At 36.7% G+C, this 26,120-nt stretch overlaps 1 protein-coding gene across 4 annotated transcripts in view; it reads right to left on the reverse strand.

Annotated features, from left to right (window-relative positions):
- Window positions 1–26,120, reverse strand: part of LOC5575250 (diacylglycerol kinase 1) — a 655,530-nt gene that overhangs the window by 134,971 nt on the left and 494,439 nt on the right. For 3 of the 4 annotated variants that reach the window (XM_021841861.1, XM_021841864.1, XM_021841862.1), the window contains exons 7-9: window positions 25,583–25,787; window positions 24,973–25,146; window positions 10,509–10,691 (exon numbers count right to left, since the gene is read on the reverse strand). In XM_021841861.1, coding sequence (XP_021697553.1) covers window positions 10,509–10,691; window positions 24,973–25,146; window positions 25,583–25,787 — 562 coding nt within the window. The remainder of the gene's footprint in view (window positions 1–10,508; window positions 10,692–24,972; window positions 25,147–25,582; window positions 25,788–26,120) is intronic. The other variant, XM_021841863.1, reaches the window with a different exon arrangement.

A 26,120-nucleotide genomic window follows, 5' to 3' on the forward strand; every position in this document is an offset into this window, starting at 1 on the left:
TTTAACAATGCAATATTTATAGATATAATGAATAGTTAAGTTTCAAGAATTATGCGAAAAACGCCTAAATGTATGCAATTTTCTATGGAATTTCCTGATATCTAGCAGAAATTCAATTATTTCAGCCGAATGAACAAATTGGTACGAGGTTTGGTGATGAAATCTGGATTAGGGATATATTTTTAGCATACTCACAAACTTTCAGGTTTATACCATGCTCAAACCCTTGTTTAGACTAGAAGTTTATGGATATTTGTCAATACTGCACCGTACAAGATTTTGAAATTATACATTGTTTTCATAAAAATAAAAATTCTTCAACGCAAAAAACTTCACAACACATAATTCGACAATAGTTACGACCAGACATTGCGGAATTCGTTTTCATTTGATTTTGAAGCACGATCGAAGCATGGGCAGAAAAACATCCCATCTGTTGCGGTCCATGATCGGCAATGTATCGCAAGTTGTAACAAGTCTGATAAACAAGAGCAGCGAACGAGAGCCCCAAAGAGTGAGCGATGATAAAATCCATTTTTCTCGCTTGTTTACCGTTGGGGGTAGGTGTTTTACTTTACTGGCACAGTACATGATTAACAGTCTCTTATAATGTGCTGCATATTATGATAGTAACAGAGAGCAATACGTGATTAAGGTCAGTTTTGCATAGAAATATTCACAGTTTTTGAAGGTGTTCCCAACAAACTTTTTAGTAGAATAAGAGTTGAATATGCAACTCTTGGGCTTATTTCAGCTAAATAAACTGTTATGCAACTATCGATGTTACTTGGGGTTAGCAATACTGTTGAAGATGTTGGTACTAAACAATCCAATGGTCATAAGCCGACATGCAAACTTTGAGAGTTAAAAATGTTGAGTAAGCATCAGTGTGAACTGCTGAACTTATTTTTGAAAATGTATAGCATTACAAGAATAGTTTTTTGCTCAAAATACCATCGATTGTTCAATAAAGTGCTTATTCCGAGGAAAATTGCATACATTTAGGCGTATTATGCAGATTTACAAATTTCCATCTATATAAATAAAAATGGAGTGGTGTTTGTATGTCACGAAATGGCTAACAAACGGGTCAAAGTATTTGAATGATAATTTCTCCGTTTTATTCCTCAAGGGTTCCGACGTGTTTGTATGTATAAAAATCCCAGGATATTCACCGGAAAAGTAGGAAAAAATGAGCGTGAACCGAATTGTCATTTCATGTGGGACGATCCATAGCGTTTTTCAACAGCCTACTTGATGGCAAGACGAAGTTTGCCGGGACCACTAGTTTTGTAATAAAATGATGATTTATACGATAATAAATCTTCGAGCTGTTTAGTAGAATACCTATAAGTAGATGAAAAAAAAACGAATTTAGTACTATACCATACCATACTATTTACATCAGGAGTTCTTCTGGGGATTTCAAGAAAAGTTCCTTCAGGGATTTCATAAGCATTTTCTTTAGACATTCCACCTGGAATTCCTTCTGGGATTCTATCAAGAGTTTCTATAGGGAGTATCAGGAGTTCCCCTGAGTCTTCCAATAGGAGTTTCCAAGGATTTCCATCAGGAACTCTTCTAAGGATTTTATCAGGAGTTCCAATAGGGATACAATTAGGAATTCCTACAGTGCAAAACAACAGAAGTCGTTTTTGACATTTCATCACTAGTTCCCAAGGGATTCCATAAGGAGTTCTTCTAAGGACTTTATCAGGAGTTCCTCTAGGGTTTCCATTAGGAGTTCCTTGAGAGATTCCACCTGAAATTTCTACAGGAATTCTATCAAGAGTTTCTCTAATGATTCTATTAGGAATTACTACAGGGATTACATAACAAGTTTTTCCAAGGATTCCATCTGAAGGAGTTCCTCAATAGATTTTATCGGGTATTTCTGCAGGGATTCCATCGGAAGTTTTTTCATAGATTCCATTTGAAAAACTTCTAAGACTTTATTATAAATCCTCCTAGGATTCCATCAGAAGTTCTGTAAAGGATTCTATCAGGAATTCTTCTAAAGGTTCCAAAAAAAAAAAAATCTCCAACGATTCTTGAAGATTTCCTACAGGGATTTTATCAGAAATTTCTTCTAAGTATTCCATTACCGGCATTGCTCGAGAGATTCCTACCGGAATTTTTCAAAGGATTCCTCGCGGAGTTCATCATGGGGCTCCTCCCGGATTTCCTTAAGAAATCAATCCCGAAAACCCTCAAGGGATTTCTCTGGATTTTTCAAGGAATTTCTCGTGGAATTACTTCAGGGATTCTTGGGGGTTTTCAGGAGCCCTCCAGCGATATTACCAGACATTTATTGTAATAGTTTTACCTGTAATTTAAGAATCTACCAATATATCATCCAGTGACTCCATCAGGAATCCCTTCTGGGATTCAAAACAGGAATTCCTTCAGGAATTCTTCTGGAAGGTTTCAAGATGAACTCCAATTCAGTCTTCAAAGATCATCATTGCTGCACAGATATTTTGAAAAGCATGCTTTGAAAATATCATTGCTTCGCGTAGGATTCGCGCCTTTTCAATTCAATTGCTCCTGTGCTCACTTGATCAAAAATAATACATCATTGATTCAAATCATTTCAACGCAAATGCATACTCTAGACCTCGGATGCCCAGCTTCGGTAAATATAAAATAACCCCGTGCAAAATTCCAGTTTTCAGCGAGCTTGGTATACAATTGTAACTTCTTGATTCCCCTTTTGGGAAACCTATCTAAGGGTCTATATTATCAGTATAGTAAATGAATAAAAGTGTTGAGATTCAATATACTTACCATGGGAGTTAAGTTATAATTTATATAAATAGTAGAATTAGTTTAAAGATTAGCTCTTTCTACGAAAAAACAGTTTGGTGTAAAAAGTTAGTTATATTTTTGCTAGTTGAGGCCATTTATTTCACCAGTATAACTGCAGTATAAAGTTATCATGTCATAACTCATAAACATATTTTGTATTGGCATGAGGTAATTCATATGTTCAAAAACGTTGCAGGCAAGACTTAACCATCTATGCATAATAGAACTTGCTTAACGGATACAATGGACTTGAATAGGGAAACTTTTTTGTCTAATTTAGAGTAAGAATAGAGGTTTGGCACCCAGTCTTATGAAATCAGAGGAAATACATTACGCCGGAATCTCGCAAAATAATAAAATTTCTTTTGATTTTTTTTTCAACTGGATGCCAAACCAATGCCAATAAAATTAGAATAGAGGTGTGTATAACATGTTTAAACTTCTTTTTTCGTGATGGTAGGTAATACAAAACATTTTTATTGACATTAAACATAAAATAACATATTGCTAAGTATTGAAATACAATGAGTCTGTTCCAAAAATCACATGCAAATTTGAGACGATCCGCTACAGGGTTAATGCTCCTGGTCGTACATAACGTCAATATCATAGGAGTGCATATATGATGAAACATCACATTATTTTCTTCAGGAAAGACTGTTGAAACTGGTTGTGGCTATAATGAAAAAGATAACATTAACATCTTCAAAAGACTTTTGGGTCAATCAATTGATACTACACAACAGCTTCATGAGAATCACTATGTTCACGCAAGATAGTTCACCATTTATAGAAGCAAACATTTTATTTGTCAACTGGATATGTACTGACACGCACTTTGTGACCTCACGATGAAAAGAAAACATTGTTGGTTGCTAAGCCTACCAACAATTTATATTATCCTTCTGCAGCGTAGCCCGCTTAGTCCAAGGAGCCACAAATGATTCAGAAAAATGATGCAGTATTTTCACCGAAATGATTTGAGCAAATCAAAGCCTTGTTGGATTGAAAAATAAGGATCGTGCATTCTCTTCCTCCTAGTTTTCTGAATCAAAGCAACGAAATGCAAAGGCAATTTTGAAGACTGCTCCAATTATCCAATAACGAATTTCCTATGCGATTTGATTACAATTTCTTATAAAGATTTCACTAGTAATTCCTTCAGATACTTTAACAGTATTTTCCCTAATTATATCATCTGTAATTTTTCGCGAGAGAAGTTTTTTAATTAACTTCACAAGGAGTTCTTCTAGCGTTAACACATGGAATATCACCAGAGTTTCGCTAGAATTACCACTAGAAAAATCTACCAGAGTTTCGCCAGAAGTTCAACCATAAAATACTTCAAAGGTGTTACTAGGATTGTGCTTCAGGATTATCATAAATTCGTCCAGGGAGTTAACTGATATTTACTCAGAGTTTCAAACAACACATATCTCTAAATGCCTCAGGATGAATCCCTAAAGTAGACCTAAAAATTTTTTTTTTGATTTAAGAAAAAAAAAATCCATGGAGATATATCCCTAGAAATACTTGGAGGTATCACCAAAGAAATCAATAGATTAATTTCTACAGAGTTTCCTGGAGAGATTCCTTAGTATATTTCTGGAAGCAATCCCTGAAAGAGTTTCTGAAAGATTCTCTAAGGTAATTCCTGGTAGATTCCTTGGAAAAAATCCTTCAAGAAACACTGGATGGAAATGATGGATAAATTTATATTAGATTATTGAAGTAATTCCTGCAGAAATCCCAGGACGAATGCCTCGTAGGGACCCTAGAGAAGGAAGAAGGAAGAATCTTTGGAGGAAACACTGGTGGAGTTTATAAAAGAATTTATTGAAGATTCTCTCTAGAGGAATACCGAAGGATAACCAGTAGGATCCTCTCAAATAACTACAAGTAGAATCTCCAAAAGAATTCCTGCTGATCAAGTTTTGATGAATTTTTTTGCAGTATTTCTCTTGAAATCTTTGAAGGCTTTCTGATGGAATTCTTGGAGGAATTGTTGGTGGAATCCCTGGAGGAACTTGATGAAACCTTGGATAAATTGTGGGTAGTATCTGTAGAAATGCTTGAAGTTTCGCTGGAGGAATTCTGAAATGAATTTTTAGAGGACTTTTTTGTGGAATTCTTCAAGGAAGCATTGGATGAACCACTGGAGAAATCCCTTGGGAAGTTTTTGTATATACCCCTAGAGAAATCTGTTGAAAAATTGCTAGAAAGAATCGCTGAACTCCTTGAGGAATTTGAGGAGGAGTCCTAGGAGCAAGCCCTTAAAAAAGTCCTGGTGAAATCGTTGGGAGAATTTCTGGTGATGATTTTTTTTTTGAGAAATCTTTTGAGAAGTATCTGATAGAATTTGTGATGCGATTCCTGGGTAACGCGTGATGGAATCCTTGGAACTAACTTCTAGAGAAATTTCTGAAGAAATCTTTGAAACAATTGTTATAACAATCTGGACGAATTCAAGGAGACAGCCTTGGAGTTAGCCCTGAAGAAATTCCTTGGGATTTTTTGGACAGATCTTTGAAGGAATCAGTGGTTGAAATCCACAATAATTTGTAGAGACACCTCTAAAGGAATCCTTGGAAAAATTCCTCCTGAAGGTATGCCTGAAGTATGTTCCCCGGAGAAATTTCTGGTTGAATCTGTGGATAAATTTCTTAAGGAATTATTGATAAAATTCGTGAAAAATCCCAGGAAGAGCTTTTGGTGGAATCCTTAGTATAGCTTATTGATTCCTGGAAAAACTTTAAAGCAGAATAAATAGAGAAAACGACTAAAAGATTCTGGATAGAATTTTTGAAAAAAAAAACCCCTCAGCCATTCCCATATCAATGACTGCTCAGTATATTTCCCGAGAGAGACCCGTCATGATTTCTGAGTTTTGCTGGAAAATTTCGTACGAATTATAACTGGAATTCCTCTTAAATATTTATTTCTTCCGGTACTTAAATGTTGAATATTCTTCTCTTCCTTACTGCGATTATTGCCAGAAAATCACGAAAAGATTCTCCCTCACAGCCACATATTTCGAAAAAATAATAATCACATATTCACTAGACTCTCGGCAAGTCTAAAAAAATGCAAAGAAATATCGTGTTGCTGCAACCAACCTTGACAGTTGGTCAAACGGTTGTATCAACATAAGTCGGTTTGATCAACTTGGGGGCGGAGTCAATGTTGGTCAAACCGTCTGAGCGTCTGTGGGCTGCATAAGAACTCAGTATCCAATCCATAAACAATTCGCTCTCACTTGCGATCGGGAGATACAAACGTGAGCGTGTTGGGGGTTTGGCATCTAAGTCCGAAAGAGACATGGATTTGCGAAAAGAGATGCGTTTATGGTTAGTACTCGGATTCAGTTTGGCTTTCTATTCCGTAGAATCATAAGGTGTTCTGGTTGGTTAAAGCGCCGGTCTAGCGTACACGGAGTCGTGAGTTCGAGTATCACTACGCGTATTTTTTTTTCGCAAATTCATGTCTCAATTTGTCAAACAAACACACTGTGTCTTCTGATTACAAGTTCCCAAAAAACATGTCACATCCATTTTCAAAAAGTTACATTTGAATTTGGACAAATTTTCACCTATTTCAATCATTTTGCCTGACCCTTAAGCTTGGATAACCATAGATAAGCATTGAACTCAAAATATAATCGATCACAGTTGTTTAATTTTGATTAAGAGTGAATATCCGTTTATCACTGGATACTTTTACAACAGAGAGTTCATGAGTTCAAGAAAACATGTCGTAGATCGTCACTTAAGATGTAGCTACCTTTGAGATGTTCCTTTGAATTTATACAAGCTCTAACGTTGGCTCCACATTTTTAAAACATTCATTAGTACGTATTGAATAATTTCGTCGTAGGCTCAAATGTGCAAAAATTCTTTTTTTCGTATTATTACATACATAGAAGTTACGCAATTGGAGGTTTCAGTGCAGCTAGGAAATATGTTCCTATGTACGTGCCGATGCTTGGTCTACTATTTTCCATTGATTGGACCCGATTGTCGCCTGATGTGGGACCATATAATGAAAATACATGTTACGACCTATCAACCGTGTGTAAGTTGCTTCCTAGGGCGTGGGTTGCGTCGCATCGCAAGTCACATCACATGCAGATTATATCCGGCGTATGCTTCCGTGCGTGCTCTCTCTCTGGATTGCTTGCTCAGGATTCAGTGTCAATGTCGATCTCGATCAAACCAATATTGAACAGCGAAAATTTTCTTTGAATGAGTGGCATGTGGATTGGGTGATTGAGAAGGTTGAAATGGCTTCCAATTTCATTGTAGCTATTGGAACGCGCATTGAGCAGTCGTTGACATCGATAAATGACAAGAAATAGTAGCAGATGTCTTCTTAAATGTGGAGAAATAATGTGGCAAGTGTCAGATATATACCTTGATGTTTACGTCTTAGACATGCCACATATTTTTTGCCCCAATCATGCAAAGCCATTTGTAATGTATTATTCAACGATAAGTTCTACAAACATATCCAACCTTGCTAATAACACCTCTTCTCTTAAAGAATGTTCCAATTTAAACCGCTCGGTTGACATGATTTTACTCTGAAAAATAAATCATAAGCAATGCACATGAAATGATCCAACTGTCATTATTAATGTGCATTATTTACGACAGAATATTCGATGTATAATCGTGTAAACCAAGCATTCTCGATTGAAATCACTTCCAGTAGGCAAGAAAACATGCAATATTGGCGGATGTTGGATGCAAGATCATGAAATGTTTCAGTTTCACTCTAGATTACAAGCATTACTGAGCGCAATGAAGTAGTTTACATTATTTATCGTTGAACATTCAGTTGTAACTTTTATTATTTAATAATCATAAAAGTTTACGTGTCATGTACTTAAATTAAAGGTATTTTTGCTGTATAAGTAAGCCATTTCATGAGAACATAACATAAAAAAATGGTAAATTGCAGGAATGCTAGCAGTCTTGAGTGAAACTTAAACAATTTAGCTACATTCTTGCATTCAACATTCGTTCATATTGCATGCTTTCTTGCATCTTGATAGTGAAATAGCAAACAGTAATGCTCTGTTCACACGATGTTCTGTCAAAAATAATGCACATTAATAGAATGACGGCTTGGTCATTTCATTAGCATTATTTATGATTGATTTTTCAGCGTAAAGTAATGTGAACCAAGTGGTATTTAAAATTAAGGATTTTTTTTTTGTTAGCAACAAGGATGGAAAAAAGTCGTCTCTAGCGACAAACAACACGGTATTTGAATGGTCTAAGAGGGCCGTCGCTCTTGAAGCAGCATGATTTGAGCACTTCATTATATTTGCGTGTTACCGATATATGAAGCATCCGATGCATCGTTTGTCGTGGGACAAAGAGTTTGTCGGATGTTGTTACCAGGCTTGGGAACTGTGATCACAATTTGCCACAGTTCATCGATTCTGCCAGTCAACCAAAACACAAAGCAGCAGCAGCATCAATACCATCAGGTGTTGCGCTGCCAACGGTTCACACACTGCTTGACTGTTTTTGTCTCTCCTCTATGACCGTTTTCTGGCAGCCATCTCGAGGTGAATGATTGAAAAAAATGTTAAACAATTCAACCGCTAATATATCGCTTGTGTTTTCAACTAATTGAAATCTATTAGCTCTAACAGCAAGAGCACAATCTTTCCGTTGCGATACATATAAAAAAGTTCAATTTCATGCTGCCTTTATCGAGCAAAAATGCAAAACCCCGAAAACCGGAAAAATCGTGTAACCACTGTGCTCGAGTCATTTGGCATTCGGGTTTGAAAAAACGTTGCGAAGAAGAAGATTACAGTTTTGAAGAGCCGTGATTTTTTTTGTTTTGAACGGTCATGGATTGCTTTGGATTTTGATGGTCGTGTAGAAAAATGTGAATGTCGAGGTGGTAAATGTTTGCTACAGTACATTTCCCATCCCTGGTTGTTACAAGTTGCGATCAACTCGAATCGCGCTTCTGCTTTTCGCGCAGACCATATGTAAATGCTTTTAGAACCACAAATAGCATGTACAAAGGCAAATCACAAAGGAAAAATGAAAAAATTCTAAAAAATAATAAACTTTGATTCGCGAACAATTAATCGCTAGCGCACATGCAGAACGATGCATTATTTGGCGAGCGCAGTTTGTTGTGATTACTTAACGACAAAAGGTTAAGGCGAAGTAGGCCGTCATTGAAATTTGTACACGTCGTTGATGATTGTTGCTAATTCATCTCACGATTTCGAGTCAAAGAAAATCAGTTGGTTTTGCACTGACACAGCTGAACAAGTATCAGCATACTTTGTTAGCGCGTACAGTGATACTTTTTCAAGTCAATATAAACTATCAAGACTGAGTTTTATCACTTTGAAATGCAAGCTGAAAAGTAATCATGATTGCCAAAACGAATGACGGGCTACTTAGCCTTAATCGTAGTTGCTATGATCGCACGATAAAGAACAACCGCGATGCATCATGGATTTTGTCATGATCACTAGATTTCCATCCTTGGTTAGCAATGTTGGAGTTGTGTTTGTTGGATTAATCATTGAATAACACATAGCAAATGGTTTAACATGATTGTTGCTAAAATGTGATATGTAGGTTGGTCGGTTTTTGCAAGATTTACTACTATATTGTTATTTAATTTGCCAGAACTTCAATAGAAAAGAGGGAAAATCCATGACGATTAGTTCTCACGCGTTTAGGACAATTTCTAACATGAAGTGAGTTTCAAATGAACTTTCAATGTTTTTTTTTTTCAGGATTTTTACATAACACAATTATTCTACTATAATGAATACTTCTATCTTCTACTAAACATAAAAGCAGGTATGAACTTTGTCACAAAAGCTTTAGTTTCGATAAATATTCCTACGCCTAGGCTTCCCCTTGTTCATGGATGAAACTGAACTGATGCCTTTAAGAATTGTTAAATTGCTCGGATTCTCCCATCTGTCTTCTCCTTCAACAAGTTGATAAAGTTTACATAAGGCCAATTTCATGAACACAAGCCTAAAAAATGGTTAACCATTATCAACGCTATTTGTTCTCCATGATTGGTCCCGCTGGGAAAAATTAGAACGCTTGATATCCCTCGGTATAGCTTTCAACATCACCCGAGGCGCCGGCATTTGACGATGACGACGACAAGCCTGAAGGGTGTAACGTTGAAATATTGAAATTTCAACGCCGTGCGGACGATTTGATTGATTTGGTCCCTCCAGCTATGGAACCTTCCTGGATAAAATCGTACCATTCAGTGAATGTATTAAACAATAAATGTACAACATAACATAATGAATACAATATAACTGTAATTGAATGTCTAAACAACATTATTTTTGTTTATAAATTAAATTAAATTAAAAAAAAAACAATAATTTTGTATTACAAAGCACTATATTGCTTTAAATTGACCTTAAATTGGTAACTTCGTGCAACACAATAAAGAATATCAAAGAAAACCATAACATGATCATTTAATAAAATGTAAACAAAAAAGCGAATAACTATTCAAAACCTTTAACGTTATACTATTTACCATATAGTATGATATTAAACAATATTTTATAACGTAATTGTATTGTTATTTTTTCTTTATACTATATTGTATTTTTGATGGTTTTAATAGTACTGTTACAATACGTAGTGTTGTTTTTGTATAATATTGTTTAAACGGGTTACCTTCTATCCGACAGTTGACGGAATTGTTGCTCTTGCGGGACGAGTTCCGGGAAATCTGCGAGTGGCTGTGACTGTGGCTGTGCGATGGACTCGAATCGGCCGACCTTCGGAACGGTGCCGGCAGAATCGAGGTGCTGCCTCCCATCGGGCTCGGCGTAACCGTCAACATCGGGTGCACTGTTCCTGGAAGGTGTTTTTTTTTTTGTCATTCCAATAATGAATCCCCCTTCGGCCCGCGGGTGGACTGGACCTCGTGAAACGGTGCTTCGTTTACTGTTGTTTTATGAAAAACTAGCCACAAAACTTTTAACGCTTGTTTGTTTATTATGTTATCCAATCAAAATATGTTAGAAGAAATTTTCAGTAACGCGTTCTTGAAGGCATGATCATTAGAATTGTTGATTTTTATTACAATAACATTGTAGTCCAATACCGAGAATCGTTAATTCAAAACATCCAGCATTATTCAAAATAGTTTAATCTCATAATGACACAGCTAGCACTTGATTTTACAGACTTGTACTAATCATAGAAAATTCATGCTCTATCCTCAATGTTTAATCAGTTTAAACCAAAGAAGCAAAGGATTTGTCAGATTGAAACCGTTCTCCCGTTATAATCGTTTGTAGCTCTCACTTTTGATTTTTTGCTTTCTCTTGCTTTTGTTTTAGGCTGATTTATCGCCAGGGATGCCAGGTTGGCAGACATGTCTTCCATTGGAAGACATTTGAGTAGTGTGAAAGACATTTGGAAGACGGAAGATTTTTGAAAGACTTTTCAGAATTTGTGAAGGCATTTGGAAGACAATTTTGAAATATCGGCATTTTTAAAATTTCTATAAGGTACAGTGGGGGAAGTGTATCAGTGGGGTAAGTGGATCATTTGTCAATATAAAGCATAAATACTTGAATATATTGAATGTTTTCGCACCATTGCTTCGTTTTAGGTTATATTATTACGCCCACACTGATACTATTGCAAAACTGGTACTACACGTACACTAACACAAGCAAACTTGTTAGCTGCAAAAAGTAATTAATTTGAAAATTGTTTTCCATCAATCAAAAATCCATTGTATCTCTGTCTAAAAACGAATTCTATTATTTTTTTCGACACATGGTGAGCATTTCAGTTCTAATTGAATGAATCACAATGAAAAATATGTCATTTTTATAAATAAATACAAATATATTGGACATGGTACACTTACCCCTACTCTTTAATGGGGTGGGGTAAGTGAATCAAGAATAATTATCATTTATTGGCAGACTGCTCACGAGAATTTTAATAAGCTTTAATATCCGCAAATGTTGTTTTCCTTTATTTTGTTCCATTCCCAGCTTGAATTTGTCAAATTGACCATAGAAAATTTGAATTAATCCACTTCAAAGTTTTTTTTAACCTTTCTGGTAGAAAAAAATATAAAAAGAATAATTATTTCAAAATTCACACAAAACTTTTCGTGGTTAATCTAAGTTGAGTTGTAAAAGAGCAAAATATACTTATTTTCCAATCGAAAGCATAGTATCGTACCTTATTTGACCATATAAATTGTTCTAGACAGATGATACACATATATTCATGAATAAAATAGAAGAATTTCAGTTTGTTGTTCAAAAGTAAATGTAACTAATATATTTAAACCAAGAGTGTTTTTTGAAAATATCGTTAGGAATTATCTTACAATACTTCTGAATAACTTATGCGTATAAATGGATGAATTTTCTCCAAATTTTTCTACTTACAATGTATTATGTTTGGTTAAAATTAGTATGAGCTTATATATACATACTTTTTATTATATTTTGATTAAATAAAGATACTTTTTAATTTTAAAGTATTAAAATGTAACATTACTAGCACTAATAACAAAAACGAGGGTTATAAGATTCTTATTAAACATAATCACACTACATTTGTTTCGAGAACAGATTTTTTTAATGGTGATCCACTTACCCCACCATGGTGGGACAAGTGGATCATTTGGCGCAAATTGTTAAGTCTCTCATACTCAATACATAACAATCAGAAAAATCGGAATAAATGACGATTTGAAGTATAATAGTCCCTTATTTGTTATCCACAGAAAAAAGTTTGAGTTACATTATTCACGTTAGCTGTACATAACAATGAAGCTAACTATTGATTTTTCTGTATCCACTTACCCCACGGTACCTTATTTGAAAAAAAATATACGTTGGAAATTATACAAACCCTTCTAAAAGATTTTTGCACGTCCAAATCAAACTATAGCAATCCCTCTCCGAATTCTGTTAAAAATTCTCCAAGGATTCAATATCTCAATCTGAGAATTCTGACAAGGATTCTCCCAGAGTTTCGTCTGGGAACTCTTGCAGAGATTTATCAAGACATTCTAGTAATATGTTTAAGTATCATTCCATAGAATCATCAAAGTTATTCTTGAAATCTGTTTCAGTGTTTCTCGTGTATTATTTTTACGAATTCATAAAAAAGTAAACAGATTCTTATATGATTTTTTTCGAGATTGCTACAATTGTTGCTTCTGAAATTAACCCAGGGATCTTTGGGATATCTGTCAAGATTTTTTTCACTGGTTTCTCCTAAACCTCCTCCAGAATTCCTTCAACAATGGGTAACCCTAGGGCAGCTTCACCGGTGGTCCAATTTATTGAACCATGTTATAAATTGGAGCTTCAGGAACTCATACAGGATACCTCTAGGAATCATCAGGGTATATCTCCGGGAAGTACTTTAGGAATTCATCCAAGGATTCCACCATGAATTTCTACGGGAATATATTTAAATATTCAACAACGAAGTCCGCCCAGGTCCGTCCCACTCGGGTTCAGATAGGGTACCACTTCTAGGGCTCATTCATTTATTTCATAACACTGAAATTAGCCGTTTTTAACACCCACCCACCCCCTTGTAACGCTTTTTGTATGAATATCATTCAGTTTTTGTATGGACCGTAACATCGTTAGGATACCCACCCACCCCCTCCAGCGTTATGAAATTTGTGAATGGGCCCCTAGTACTGCATTTGGTCACTCACTACTGCAAAATGTACCCAAGTTTGATCGCAGTACACTTTTCACGGCATTCTAGATTACCATATGAGCCATACAATTTTGGGCAACTGCAAAGGACATGGAGGTCTTTATTTTGTCTTTGGTCCGCCTACAGATGTCTCCAAGCGCTCTTCCAGGAATTCTATTGAAGTTCCTCCGATTTGTCCAACAGAATTTCCAACAGGAAATCATCTGGGGATTCCTTTCAGGCATTCATCCGGGAGTTTATTGTAGGAATACTTCCGGGGATTTGTTCCAGAAATTCCTCCCGGAATTTTCTCCAGCAATCCCGTTTAGGATTTACTCCAGAAATTCCTCTGGGGATTTTCATCATGATTTTTTCCGGAGTTTAAGTCCAGGAATTCCTTTGAGGATTTTTCCGGAAATTTGTTCCAACAATTCCTCCGGATATATTTTCCAGAAATTTCTCCGATGATTTTTCCAAGAACTGATCCAGGGATTTCCTCAGTGGATTACGTCCAGGAAGTCCTCTGGGGATTTCGTCTAGAAATTTATTAAGATGTTCCTGTGAGGATTTTTTATAGAAATTCTTTCGGAGACTTTTTCAGAGAATTTATCCGAAGATTACTAGATGATTTATTCCGTGGATTTTCTCCAGAAATTGTTTCGGCGATTTTTCCAGAGGATTTTACAAAAGATTTCCTTTCAGAAGTTCTTTGGAGATTTTCTCCAGGGATTCATTCGGGGTTTCAAGGATTACTCGGGGATATCTCCCAACAGTTTTTTCAGGGATTTTCTCCAGGAATTTTCCAGAGGATTCTCAATACCAATTCCTCCGGGGATTTACTTCAGGAATTCCTCCAGAAAATTTTCTGGAGATTTCCATCAGATTTTTTCCGGGGATTTGCTAAAGGAATTCCTTCGGGGATTTCCATCAGTAATTTCTCCGGAGATTTTTCCCTAGAATTCCTCCGGGAATTCTTTTGGTACTTCACCGGGTATTCCTTCGGATTTCCTCCATAGTTCGTCCTGGATGTTTTTATATCTCCAGGAGTTCTTCAGAGTTCCTCAAGTACAGTCAAACCTCCCTGTGTCGATATCTGAAAGGACCTGGGAAAGGGACTGGGTTTTTGTATGGTTTCATGTGTCGATATCGAATAATGTAACATCGACTCATAGGGGTTTCACTATGATCCCTCGGAAATGCTCCAGAGCTCCTCTAGGAGTTCTTCTGAAGTTGCTTCGAAAAAATCACTACATTCCCTCCGGGAGTTTGTCTAGAGTTCTTCAGGAAATTTCTAAAAAAAATCTTCGGGCATTTCTCCAGGTGTTCATCAAGAGTTCCTCCAAGTTTTTTTTAAGTCATTCAAGAAATTGTTTAAGATTTTCTCTGGCAATTCTTCTGGATTTTGTCCAGCAATTCCTCGGAACGTCCTCCAGATTTCCACAGGCAATTCTTCTAGTTTTCTTTCAGGAATTCCACTGGAGTTCCTCCAGCAATTCCTCGAATGTTCCTCCGTAATTCCTGGAAGGTTCCTTTGGTGTTCCTTCCCAACAGTGGAAATTGCTTCGAATTTCCAACTTAGTTTCTCCAGGAATTTCTCCGGAGTTAGTTAACAATTTCCCCGGAGTTGCTCTAGGAACGCCTACGGAATTCCTCCAGAAACACATCTGGAGTTTCTCCAGGAACGCCTCCTGAGTTCCTCCAGGAATTGCTTCGTAGTTCCTCCAGGATTTCCTCCGGAGATTCTCTAGGATTTTGTCCAGAGTTGCTGCAGGAATTTCTTTAGAGTTCCTCCGGGAATTCCTTCGGAGCTTCACCGGTAGTTCCTCTGGAGTTCTTTTAGAAATTATTTTGGATTTGATCCAGCATATCCTCCAAACTTCCTCCAAAGCTCCAGAAGGAACTCCGCAAGAATTACTGGAGGACTCAAAAAGGAATTCATGGGGAAATTAAAAAAAAATCCTGGAGCAATTCCTGAAAGAAATGCGCAACTTTACCAAAGGAGCTTCCCGGTGGAGCTTTGAAGGAACTTCGGAGAATATGCTATTTTTTTTTTCAAAAAATCTCCGGAGGATTTTCTAAAGCAAACCGCCAAGGAAATCCCCGGAAGAATTTCTGGATAAAATCCCTAGAGTAATAGAGCTATTGAAAATCCCTGGAGAAAATTTCCGGAGGAGTTTCTAGGGATATCGCCAAAATTCCCGAAGGAAACCCCGGAAGAATTCATGGAGAAAATAATCGGAGAAATTTCTGTTTCAAATCCTTAGAGAAATTCCTGGAGGAAATCTCCTGAAAAAATCTCTGGAAAAATCCACGGAAGAAAATCCTCAGATAAATTCCTTAACATATTTCTGGACAAAATCCCCAGAGAAAATCCTGGATCAAATCCCCGCAGAAATTGCTTTCCGAAATCCTCTGAGGAATTCCTGGTGCAAAACCTGGACGAAATCCACGGAGGAATTACTATTGGCAATCACATGAGAAATTCCTGTAGAAAATTCCGGAGGAGTTATTGGAGGAAATCTCCAGGGGAATTCTTGGAAAAAAAAACTTCCGAGGAATTTCTGGACGGCTCAATCGGGAATTCCTTACAAGCTCCACTGGAAGCTCCACCGGGGATACCTTCAGATTTTCGCCATAGTTCCTCCATGAATTTAATCGAAGTGTCTCAAGGAATCCACCAGTAATACCTCAAAAATCCTCCGGAGTTCCACTAGGAATCCTTCTGATGTTACTCCAGACTTTCTTCAAGAAATTATCCAAAATTCGACCAGAAATTTCTTACGAGTTTCTCTTAGAACTCCATCTGAAAATCAGAGTTCCAGAGTTCCATCTGGAATCCCTACGGATACTTTACTCTCAAAAATTCCTTCAGTAATTTCTTTGTAGTTTCTCCAGAAGTTCATCCGGGGTACCTCTAAGAATTCCTCTGGAGTTTCTCTGAATATTCCTTCAGTCTTCCTCCGGGACTTACTCCGGATATCCTCCGCAGTTTCTTAGGGAAATCCTCCACAATTGATCTAGGAAGTTCTCTAGAGTTTCTTCAGCAATTCTTCCAAAGTTCATCTGGAGTTCCACCGGAAATTTATTGGCATTTTTTTCGGAAAAGCGAGTTTTTTTCAACAGTGAGGTACAAAGCGACGATTGAAGTGTAAAATAAAATAAAGGAATTTTCATATATTGTCTGTGGACAAATCCCTCAATGCTTTTTATCAGCAATCTTCAGAGAAATCTCTAGCGATTACAATCCTTGGTAGAATCTATGGCAGGAAAATCAGGGAGTAATCCCTGAACTTAATAGTGCAAATTGTTTCTTAAGAAGGAGTTCTAGGGTAACTTGTATGAAAACTGTTTACGAAATTTTTAAGATTGGATCAGAGTTCATAGAGTAGTACATGGACTATTTATTGCAAAACTGATTGATAAATTTGCTAAAGAGTCTGAAGAAACCCATTCTGGAGGAATTTTTTGAGAAATTCTTTGTGAAATTTCGGGATAAATTGTTGCAGAAATTCCTGATTAAACATTTGAAGAAATTCTTGGACGGAGAACAAAAGTTTCTCAATGTTTGGCTTGAAGCATCTAGAAAATTTCTAAAGGAACTCGTAAAGAAGAATTCTGATAGAAATTTTGTTTATTGAATTGTTCATTCAATTTATCATTTTTGCAATGCTTATTGGAATACATTCATATTATATTGGAATAATCCTTCGATATTCTTAAAGATACATTTCACAAAACATCACCGGAAAAATCCGTGAATAAATAGATGAAGATATATTTTTAGGGGTTCATGTAGAAATCTGTGAAGACATTCTTAGACGAGTTTCTGGTTGAACATTTGATGAATTCTCAAGAACAATTATTCATAAAATTGAAATCTGGTTGAAAATGAACCATGTACAAGTCAGCTATTGCCTGACTAGCATGGTTTTAAAACAAGCCGTGCAGAATTTCTTTGAAGAAATTCCCCAACAATAATGTTAAACATGATAATGGAGAGCCTAATTTTCTGACTTACCAGGCTTAACTAAAAATTGAGCAATTGTCACAACTGAAAAAACTGCGTAAAAATCGATAAATAAGAAAAACACAGCAGTTTTTGTTTGAAAGCAAAACAGCTATGTGTATTTATTTATTTTTTTTTAGAATTAGGGATTTTGAAGCAGAAAACTGTTTGTTTTCAGTTTTGACATTTGCTCCATTTTTACTTAACCCGAAAATTCGGACTTTATAAAGATACCATGATAATTGAAACATTTTAAGTGGAAGACATTGGAAGATATTTTTCCATGCAATTGGAAGGCATTGTAAAAAATCACCTGGCATCCCTGTTTATCGCAAACAGGCAAAAACACTTGAAAAGGAAAATTGAAATCGTACTGTCGAAGTCAGTCTTGAGTTGAATTTCAATTCGACATTTAACCCGAACGAATGGAAAGTCTCAAAAAGTATAATTCATGGTTGTTTCGGTTTTAAATTATATTTCTATATCAAAGAACCATAACTTTTTGAAGCGCCGGTCTTGCATTCATGGAGCCTTGAATTCGGATACCATCATGGACAGAATTTTCTTCACCTCAAATTATCTATCAATGCTTCCAGACTTCAAGTTTTCCATCTGTTCAAAATGTAAAAGCCAATTGTAAGGGAAAAAAACTGCCAAAGGGTGTCAAAAATACTAGCTACACAAATTTGTTAAACCTGAAAAATTCTGGATTTTCTTCATCTAAACTTACTTGTAAATCATTATTGGAAACCCTTGGGTCTTGTGTTTCTGTACCCCATTTCCATTTTTTATTTAAAGATTTCCGAATCATTTCCCAACCGATTTTTCTTCAAACTGTATGGAATCCTATCAAGTTTTGTTCTTAATTGCAATATCCACATTGAGGAACTGGTTCAGCTAAGGCAGGGTTTCTCAACCGGTGGTCCGCGAACCCCTAGGGGGCCGTGACGAGCTCTCAGGGGTCCGTGAAGCCATTGGGAATAAGCGTCGGTTCTCTTGATATGAGGAATATGTTCCTAATATATTAGGCGCTGTCCACAAAATACGTAACTCTCTAAGAGGAGAGGGGGAATAGGCCCATAACCCTTGCGGCTCATACAAAAAAATGATTTTTTTTCATACAGAAAGCGTTATGGATGAGGGTCATAAATTTCCAATTTTAGCATTACGTAATAAATGGACGCTGTTTCATTACACAGTTGCAAATTTTGCGTCTTTCAAATATTTTTAGGCCGTGTTTTTTCAAATGTGATTTTTTTTCAATTGTGATAATACTGGGAAATTACCTTCAATGTCATTCTGTCGGCTTACATAGCAAGCCATAGATGATCACTTAAATCCATTCCAGTTCAGTTTAGTGTAATATGGAAAATAATTTAATTTTTGGCAGATTTTGCCAGCTTCTTGGCAAGACCCTTCAAGAATTTCTAAGAACTTTTTTGATTATTAGAAGTAGTGAACAACGCAAGTTATTAACAGCTTTTACAAAAAACATTCGCGGAAGTCTTGTGAATCTTTCATTGAGTTTTCAAGTAAAATTTTTGATCGATTTTTGTCACAGTGATCTTTGGTAGATTTCTGCGAAGATTTCTCACGGATATCTGAAAAAGCTTTAGAAGATTTCCTAGTAAAACTTTTGACAAATTCTCCCCACAGCAGAATATAGCAGAGCATAGAAGGCCATTAGCAAGTCTCTTAAAATATTAAATGAAGAGCATCCAGAGCTGACGATTTCTGATGAAATCTTCAAATGGGTCCTAAATTTTTCGTTAAAAACTTTTTTTTTATTAAATAAGACGGTAGGGCAATTTTTTTTTAACTGTAAACCATCGAATGCGTTTAAATATTGAGTAAATATTTGTTTCTGGCCTAAACTTAAGCGTTTTGTACTAAAATTAAGACAGGATTTTAGGACTCTATTGACTCCTGTGAATATTTTATTTGAGCAGCTAGTGGGATTTGGAATCTTGAAGAATGTATATTATTCTTTTAACTTTTGTTTCACGTCGGCAGGATATTTTGAAAGCTACTGAGCTCATATTTGGGCTAAATTGCGTTGTTTAGAAAAAAACGTTTTAATTGCAAAGTTTCGGCTGAGAAAAATTCACCATTTTAAAGTGAATCGTTGTTACCCAAATTTTTCTTTACTCTAATCTAAAACCGGACATAAATGCGATTTACTGCAGAATCGAATCGAATGGAGAAAAATCCACAATGTTAAATTGAAAAAAGAAGGTGCCCAAGAGGTTTATCCAATGCAGGGCAAGATCTGCATTATTTTTGTTGGATTTTGTCAACATTGTTTATGGAGGTTCCTCGTCATACTTTTGAAAAGATGCTAGTAGTCAGAAATCTTAATTCCAAGATCAATTATTAGTAAACTCCTTCAAAGGATCATAGCAGGATACTTATATTTGGTTGATTGCATTTGACTTCAAGAACATTCACCTTTGAGGGTCCGCGAGACGTTTATAATGCTTCAAAGGGGGTCGTAGCACCGGAAAGGTTGAGAACCACTGTTGTAGGGTCACTTCTGGTGAACCAAGGGGACAAACATGGAAGAACTCAAAACTAAGCATGCGACTACTCAAACTTCATGAAATAGTCTAAGCGTTGCTGTAAGAATATGATTCTTGTCTATATGGGCACTTCGGCCAGATTGCCAAACATTGACCGGATTCTGAGGTTACTTTCGGCGAATCTGGAGATAAACATAAATAACAGATTAAACTAGACTTGCGACCGCCCAAATTTCATGAAAGAACCTCAGCATTGCTTTTTGCCTATATGGACACTTTGGCCAGATGACCAGACAATGACCGGATTTCGAGCTCACTTCCGGTGAATCAGGAGCAAACATAGATGATTGAAAAAATAGGCATGCGACCGTTCTGGCATCAGGAAATAATCACAGCGTTTACGTTTTACGTATTGATGCTTCGGTCAGATGAACAGACAATGACCGGTTTCTGAAGCCATTTCCGGTGATTCAGGGAACAAACCTGAATAAAAGGTAAAACCAGAAATTCGACTACTCAAACTTCATATAACAACCTAAGCGTTGCTGCATGAACATGCTTTTTACATGTATTGATACTTCGGCCATATAATCAGACAATAACCAGATTCTGAGTTCACTTCACTTCCGGTGAAGTCGGACAAGACACCAATACACACAACAAAACGCAGCCTCTCGTTTTAGCTGCCTTAAGACTGATAGAGCCGATAAAACTTTAGAAAGAGATAAGAGATAAACAAATAAAGTAAAACTGGACATGTGACTACTCAAAATTCATGAATTATCCTCATCTTTCTATAAGAACATGTTTCATGCATGTATCAACACTTCAGCCAAATGCCCGGATTTTGAGATCCATTCTCTTTTATCAAAAAATGTGTACAAAATTCTTATAGCTTGTGTATTTGACAATTGCAAACAGCAAAGCAGTGCTTAGACGATTGGTTCACCGAAAGTGGCCTTAGAACCCGGTCATTGTCGGGTCGTGTGGCCGAAGTGTCTCTATAGAAAATATCATAGGGTCAGTGTTCCCTTAGTGGACAGTCCCCTATAGTCGCACTAGTGGCTTTTTACGGCCGTTTTGCTATGAATCTTTTCAAAATATTTTTTGACATGAAGGTCAGGAGCTATTTATCTAAGTACCATTGATACACAGCTTGATTTTGTTCAAAAAATGATCGAAATAATTAGTTTTGCTTAAAATTTGAGCTCCCTTGCGCCTATAGTTAACCTATTGTTCCTATAGTTGCACTACTGAGAGAAACTATTTTTTATTTTACAAAATAATTGATGAATTAAGAACTTTTTTTACATCAAACGAAAGCTTTTGATCCACACTTTCAAGGAAAAATATAAAAGTTTTGTAAAAATACGGTTTTGATTAGTATTTTGCCAACGCCGAGATGCTAGTGCTACTATAGGAACAGAAATTAGAAATAGTGCTACTATAGGCACATGTATTCCTATAGTGGCACAAGCGATAATAAATGCAAACATATGACTTTTCGCAGTTTTCATATTTTTCCCACAAAACCAAGATAAAAAGCTTTCAGATGATGTAAAAATAATGACGCTAGCGTTATTTTTCGATTTCATACGAATATTTGTTCTTAGCTATGCGGCTATTGGTACATCGACCCTATTCTTACAGCAATGCTGAGGTTATTTCAAAAAGTTTGAGTAGTCGCAAGCCTAGTTTTGAGCTTCATCTATGTTTGTTTCCTGATTCACCGGAAGTGGCCTCAGAATGCGGTCTTTGTTTGTCCAACTTGACGAAAAGTCAAAGTCAAAAAGTTATGAAGCATGTTCCAGCAGCTACTGTGAGATTATTTCAGTGTCGACTCGTAACCTCACTTTCTACCTGTTATACAACCCTAAAAATGACTATTTCGGCAAATTTAGATTATAAATCAAACAGGTAATTATTGAAATCGTCCTTTCCAACAAATCACTACTCATGACATGCAAATCTGTTGCTGAAATTCAAGAATTTCTATTCGTGGAACAGGTAGATTTGAGGTTAGGAAATCGCCACTGGATTATTTCATGAAGTTTGAGCAGTCGCACGTCTGGTCTTACATATTATATATAAGTATCTCCTGGTTCACCAAAAGTGACCTGAAAATCCGCTCATATTCTGGTTATCTGGCCGAAGTATCGATTGATGCAAGAAGTTGTTCTTACCACAACGTTGAGGTTATTTCATGACGTTTCAGTAGTCGCATTTCGCAAAACGCACCTTGTCAATTTCTCTAATATAAACGACTTATGAGAGAAAAACACTATGTGGATTGATGAAACGTTGTAAATTGTTGACACCCTGCTTGAGAATTTGATACATTTTGAAAAACTTAACAGGAAGATAGAACAATAAATTCGAAAAACACGATTCTGATGTAACTTTCCCGATCATTTCACATGTTGATTTGGAAGCGATGAATTGAGAATTTTAACAACCTTTTACCATAAAACATATGATTAGAGTCTGGGTAAGTTGTTGATGACATGATTTGGCGAAATAACACAATGACTTCTATTTTCCATACAATCTTCTGTGAGGCGCCTGGTTGGGGCAATATGCACCCCATTGGTCGGGGCAGAACGATCCATTCCAAAATAAGCTGCAATCATAAAAGTAAGGTCATTTAAAGTCTTTACTAACATATTTATGCACAATTGTATCATTTTGTGGACGAAAATCTTCCAAAACTCGTATTTTTACGATAAATAAAATTACGTTCAAAACACGATGGTGCATCTTGCCCCATTTCCACTAATTGGAACATAGTTTTTTCCGGCTTTTCTTTACGAATTTTCTCAAGGGTGAAAAATTTTGTGGAAAACTTTTTCCAGTTAATATTTTTTTTTTATTCCTGAGAAAATTTGCTTTCATTTTCATAAAGAAACTTTGTTTCTTCGATGCTTCTTTCTTGAGTTATGATTTTTCAAAGAAAAGGCTCAAAATGGCACATTTGCACATTTTTTTTTTTTACAAAATTGGCCATAACTCAAAAACTAAAAAAAAAGTACATTTCAAGAATTTCAGCGATTAAAGCTTATGAAATTTTCTTCTCAAAAATATTTTTTTGAAAATTTTCCACATGTCGCGCATCGGTCGAGTAAAGTGAAAAAGTGCCGCGTTCGATTAGTTCTTTTTGATCTTTCGACGTTGACGCTTGCTCCTGGGCAGTGCGTCATGAAAGCCTGAGCAGTCGTCAGTTGTTTTCCCTCTCGGGTCGCGCGCCTATTTTCTCTGAGTGCTCTTATATAGCCGAGCAAACGAGTGAAGCTGAAAGTGGATTGTTGCTGCTCAAGGATGACGAATCAATTGATGAGCTCGTTTCATGCTACTATTTCTAATCTTTAAAATATGTATGACTGCACCTTTAATCGTTACAATGGTGAGACGTAAATATGATTAATCAACAAACTTTGAAAGGTTCGTCGATGTGAGTGTCGACATAAACTCTGATTCATAAATTATTTATGACTAAACTTTTTTTTCAAAACTACTTTTTCTTTTTACCCTTGTTTTTTTTAATTAAAAAAAACTTTGAATGGTTCGACACTACAAGTGTAGATTTACGAAAGGTTCACTTTATTCAACAAACTTTTAAAGGTTCGTCACCTCAAATGTCGGCATAATTTTTCTCTACATAGATATTGTTCATATCAAATAAAAATATAATATTTAAATATAAGCATGTTTATATTTCACAAATAATTACTTATCATGGTCTAATCGCTTATTAAAGTGATGACCCAACGATCCTCCTCATTAACAAACATCCCTCCCAGTAACCTTTGTGGAGATGCAGAGACAAACACGGTCTCCAAATAGCAAAAGTTACACACTAACATTCCTTCCCCCAATCCCACCTGACTGCAAGGACGTGGCCGGCGCCGTTATTGACCCTGTGCATTGAATTATGCATACTGAAGAAGATTATGGCCAATCCTAGCCGAACTTCTAATTGATTCTTTGTGCATTTTCACTGACCTCGGTCAATCACGGAATAGCAACCATTGGTATGTGTAATCAGTCTAAGCTATGCTAAGCTAAGCTAAAATAGGCGACCCTGAATTTTTCCAATTTTTTTTATTCATATATTGATGAGCCCTGCCTGTGGAAAAAGTTTCATGAAAATCTGAGACCCTTCGGCCCACTTTGTACGGAAATAAAAAAAATCCCCAAATGTCATCCGTCGACTCCCATAGTAATCCAGTTATATAGAATGAGAACTGTCGACAAACTCGAGCGAATTTTTCGGTCGACAGTGACTCCAGTCGAGTCATTTTGACCCCCTTAGGGGTCTACTTTGCAAATCGAGCAGAGTCATTTGACTCGTCTGTAATCACTGTGGATCAAAGTAAGCATTCAGGGCCCTATTTTATAAGTCAAGTCGACAAAAATCGACTCGACTGGAGTCACTGTCGTCCAAAATTTTTGCTCGACTCGGCTCTGTCATTCGAGTTTATCGACAGTCACTCTATGTGACTGGATTACTATGGGAGTCGACGGATGACATATGAAATATGCATGCTTGCTTTGATCGACAATGACTACAGACGAGTCACATGAATTGTAATAAAAATAATAGGAAAATCACATTTTGTACAAATCTCATTTATAGTGGGTGGGTGCATCTTGGTTTATCCCAAAAAAATCAACTTATTTCCGATACAGTCCTCAAACAAAAAAGTGTTAAAAGTTTTGATGGCTATTTTTGTCATAATAATGGTAAATGAAGCACCGTACAGTGGATCCACAGTGTACAACAAATGTGCTCAACAATCATGCATTGGATTGGAGCAAAGGATTGGAAAACCACGCTACAGAACTTTGAGCGTGACTGCTTTCACTGCACTGTAATGGGTGCTACAATTTGTACACTCACTGACCAATGAGCCGTACTCACCGCTTTTCCCCTGCCTGCTCCCATCGCTGGTGTCGCCATGTCCCAAGTGGCCCAGCGATTGAAGCTTGTCCGCGATGCCGTGCTGTATCCGATCGACGAAACTGTTGCGCTGCGATTCCTGCGAAGGCTGCGGAGTGGGCAGGTCGATAATGTTGTTCAGGTTGGGAATCGACCCTGTGGAAAAAGAGACCGAGAGACAGAAACAAACAGGAAATTGAATAAGCACAGGCGAAATGTGAATGACAACCACCATGTCGAATGCTGCCATATCTGTGGGGGCTTAATGAGTTTTACGAGAAAAACGTCCACGTTCCCTGGGATAATTATGTTTCTGATGTCGGTAATGTTTCATCAGAAATGGTACAGGATAGAGGATAATGTAGTTATCCAGAATATGGGTTTTGTAATGAAACATTGATAAATTATTATAATATGTTCAGGAATAATCATGGTCTCGTAATATTTATAATGAAATGTGAGTTCATGTAGTTTGCAGGTTTGAAACGAATTCTCCGTAGCTCCAAACATTCATCAGTAAACGAATATGCTTGTATTCATAAGAATTCTTTGGTATAATAAAAGTTTGTTATTCCTCTTCGGGAAACCTTACCTCGATTGTGAGACGTGACCGGCGCGCAGGCGGCATTACTGCTGATCGCCGCCATCTGGCTGAGCGCCTTGCCATGGCTGCTGTGCTGGGCCTGATACAGGGCCGGCTTCAGGAATGATATGAACAGGTGCCGCGTCAGTTCCTCCGGCGTTTCGCAGTCGAGGAACGCGTCCAGAAACTTACGGAAACCCTCGTAGTCGACGTCCTGAAACGAAAAGTGGAACAAGAAAAGAGGGAAGAATGTTAGTTAGGATAAAAATTGACATTGTGAGGAAGTGGTAAGTAGTAATTCGCTGATGGGTTTCTTTTCGTTGGTGCCCTGGTATAGACGAAACTATGATCTAGATTATTCTTCTTGGCATTACGTCCTCACTGGGACAGAGCCTGCTTCTTAGCTAAGTGTTCAATGAGCACCTCCACAGTTATTAACTGAGAGCTTTTTTTTGCCAAAGTTGCCATTTTCGCATTTGTATATCGTGTGGCAGGTACGATGATACTCAGGGAAGTCAAGGAAATTTCCATTACGAAAAGATCCTGG

This window comes from Aedes aegypti, chromosome 2 (genome assembly GCF_002204515.2).
Source record: "Aedes aegypti strain LVP_AGWG chromosome 2, AaegL5.0 Primary Assembly, whole genome shotgun sequence".
Classification (NCBI taxonomy): Eukaryota; Metazoa; Arthropoda; class Insecta; order Diptera; family Culicidae; genus Aedes; species Aedes aegypti.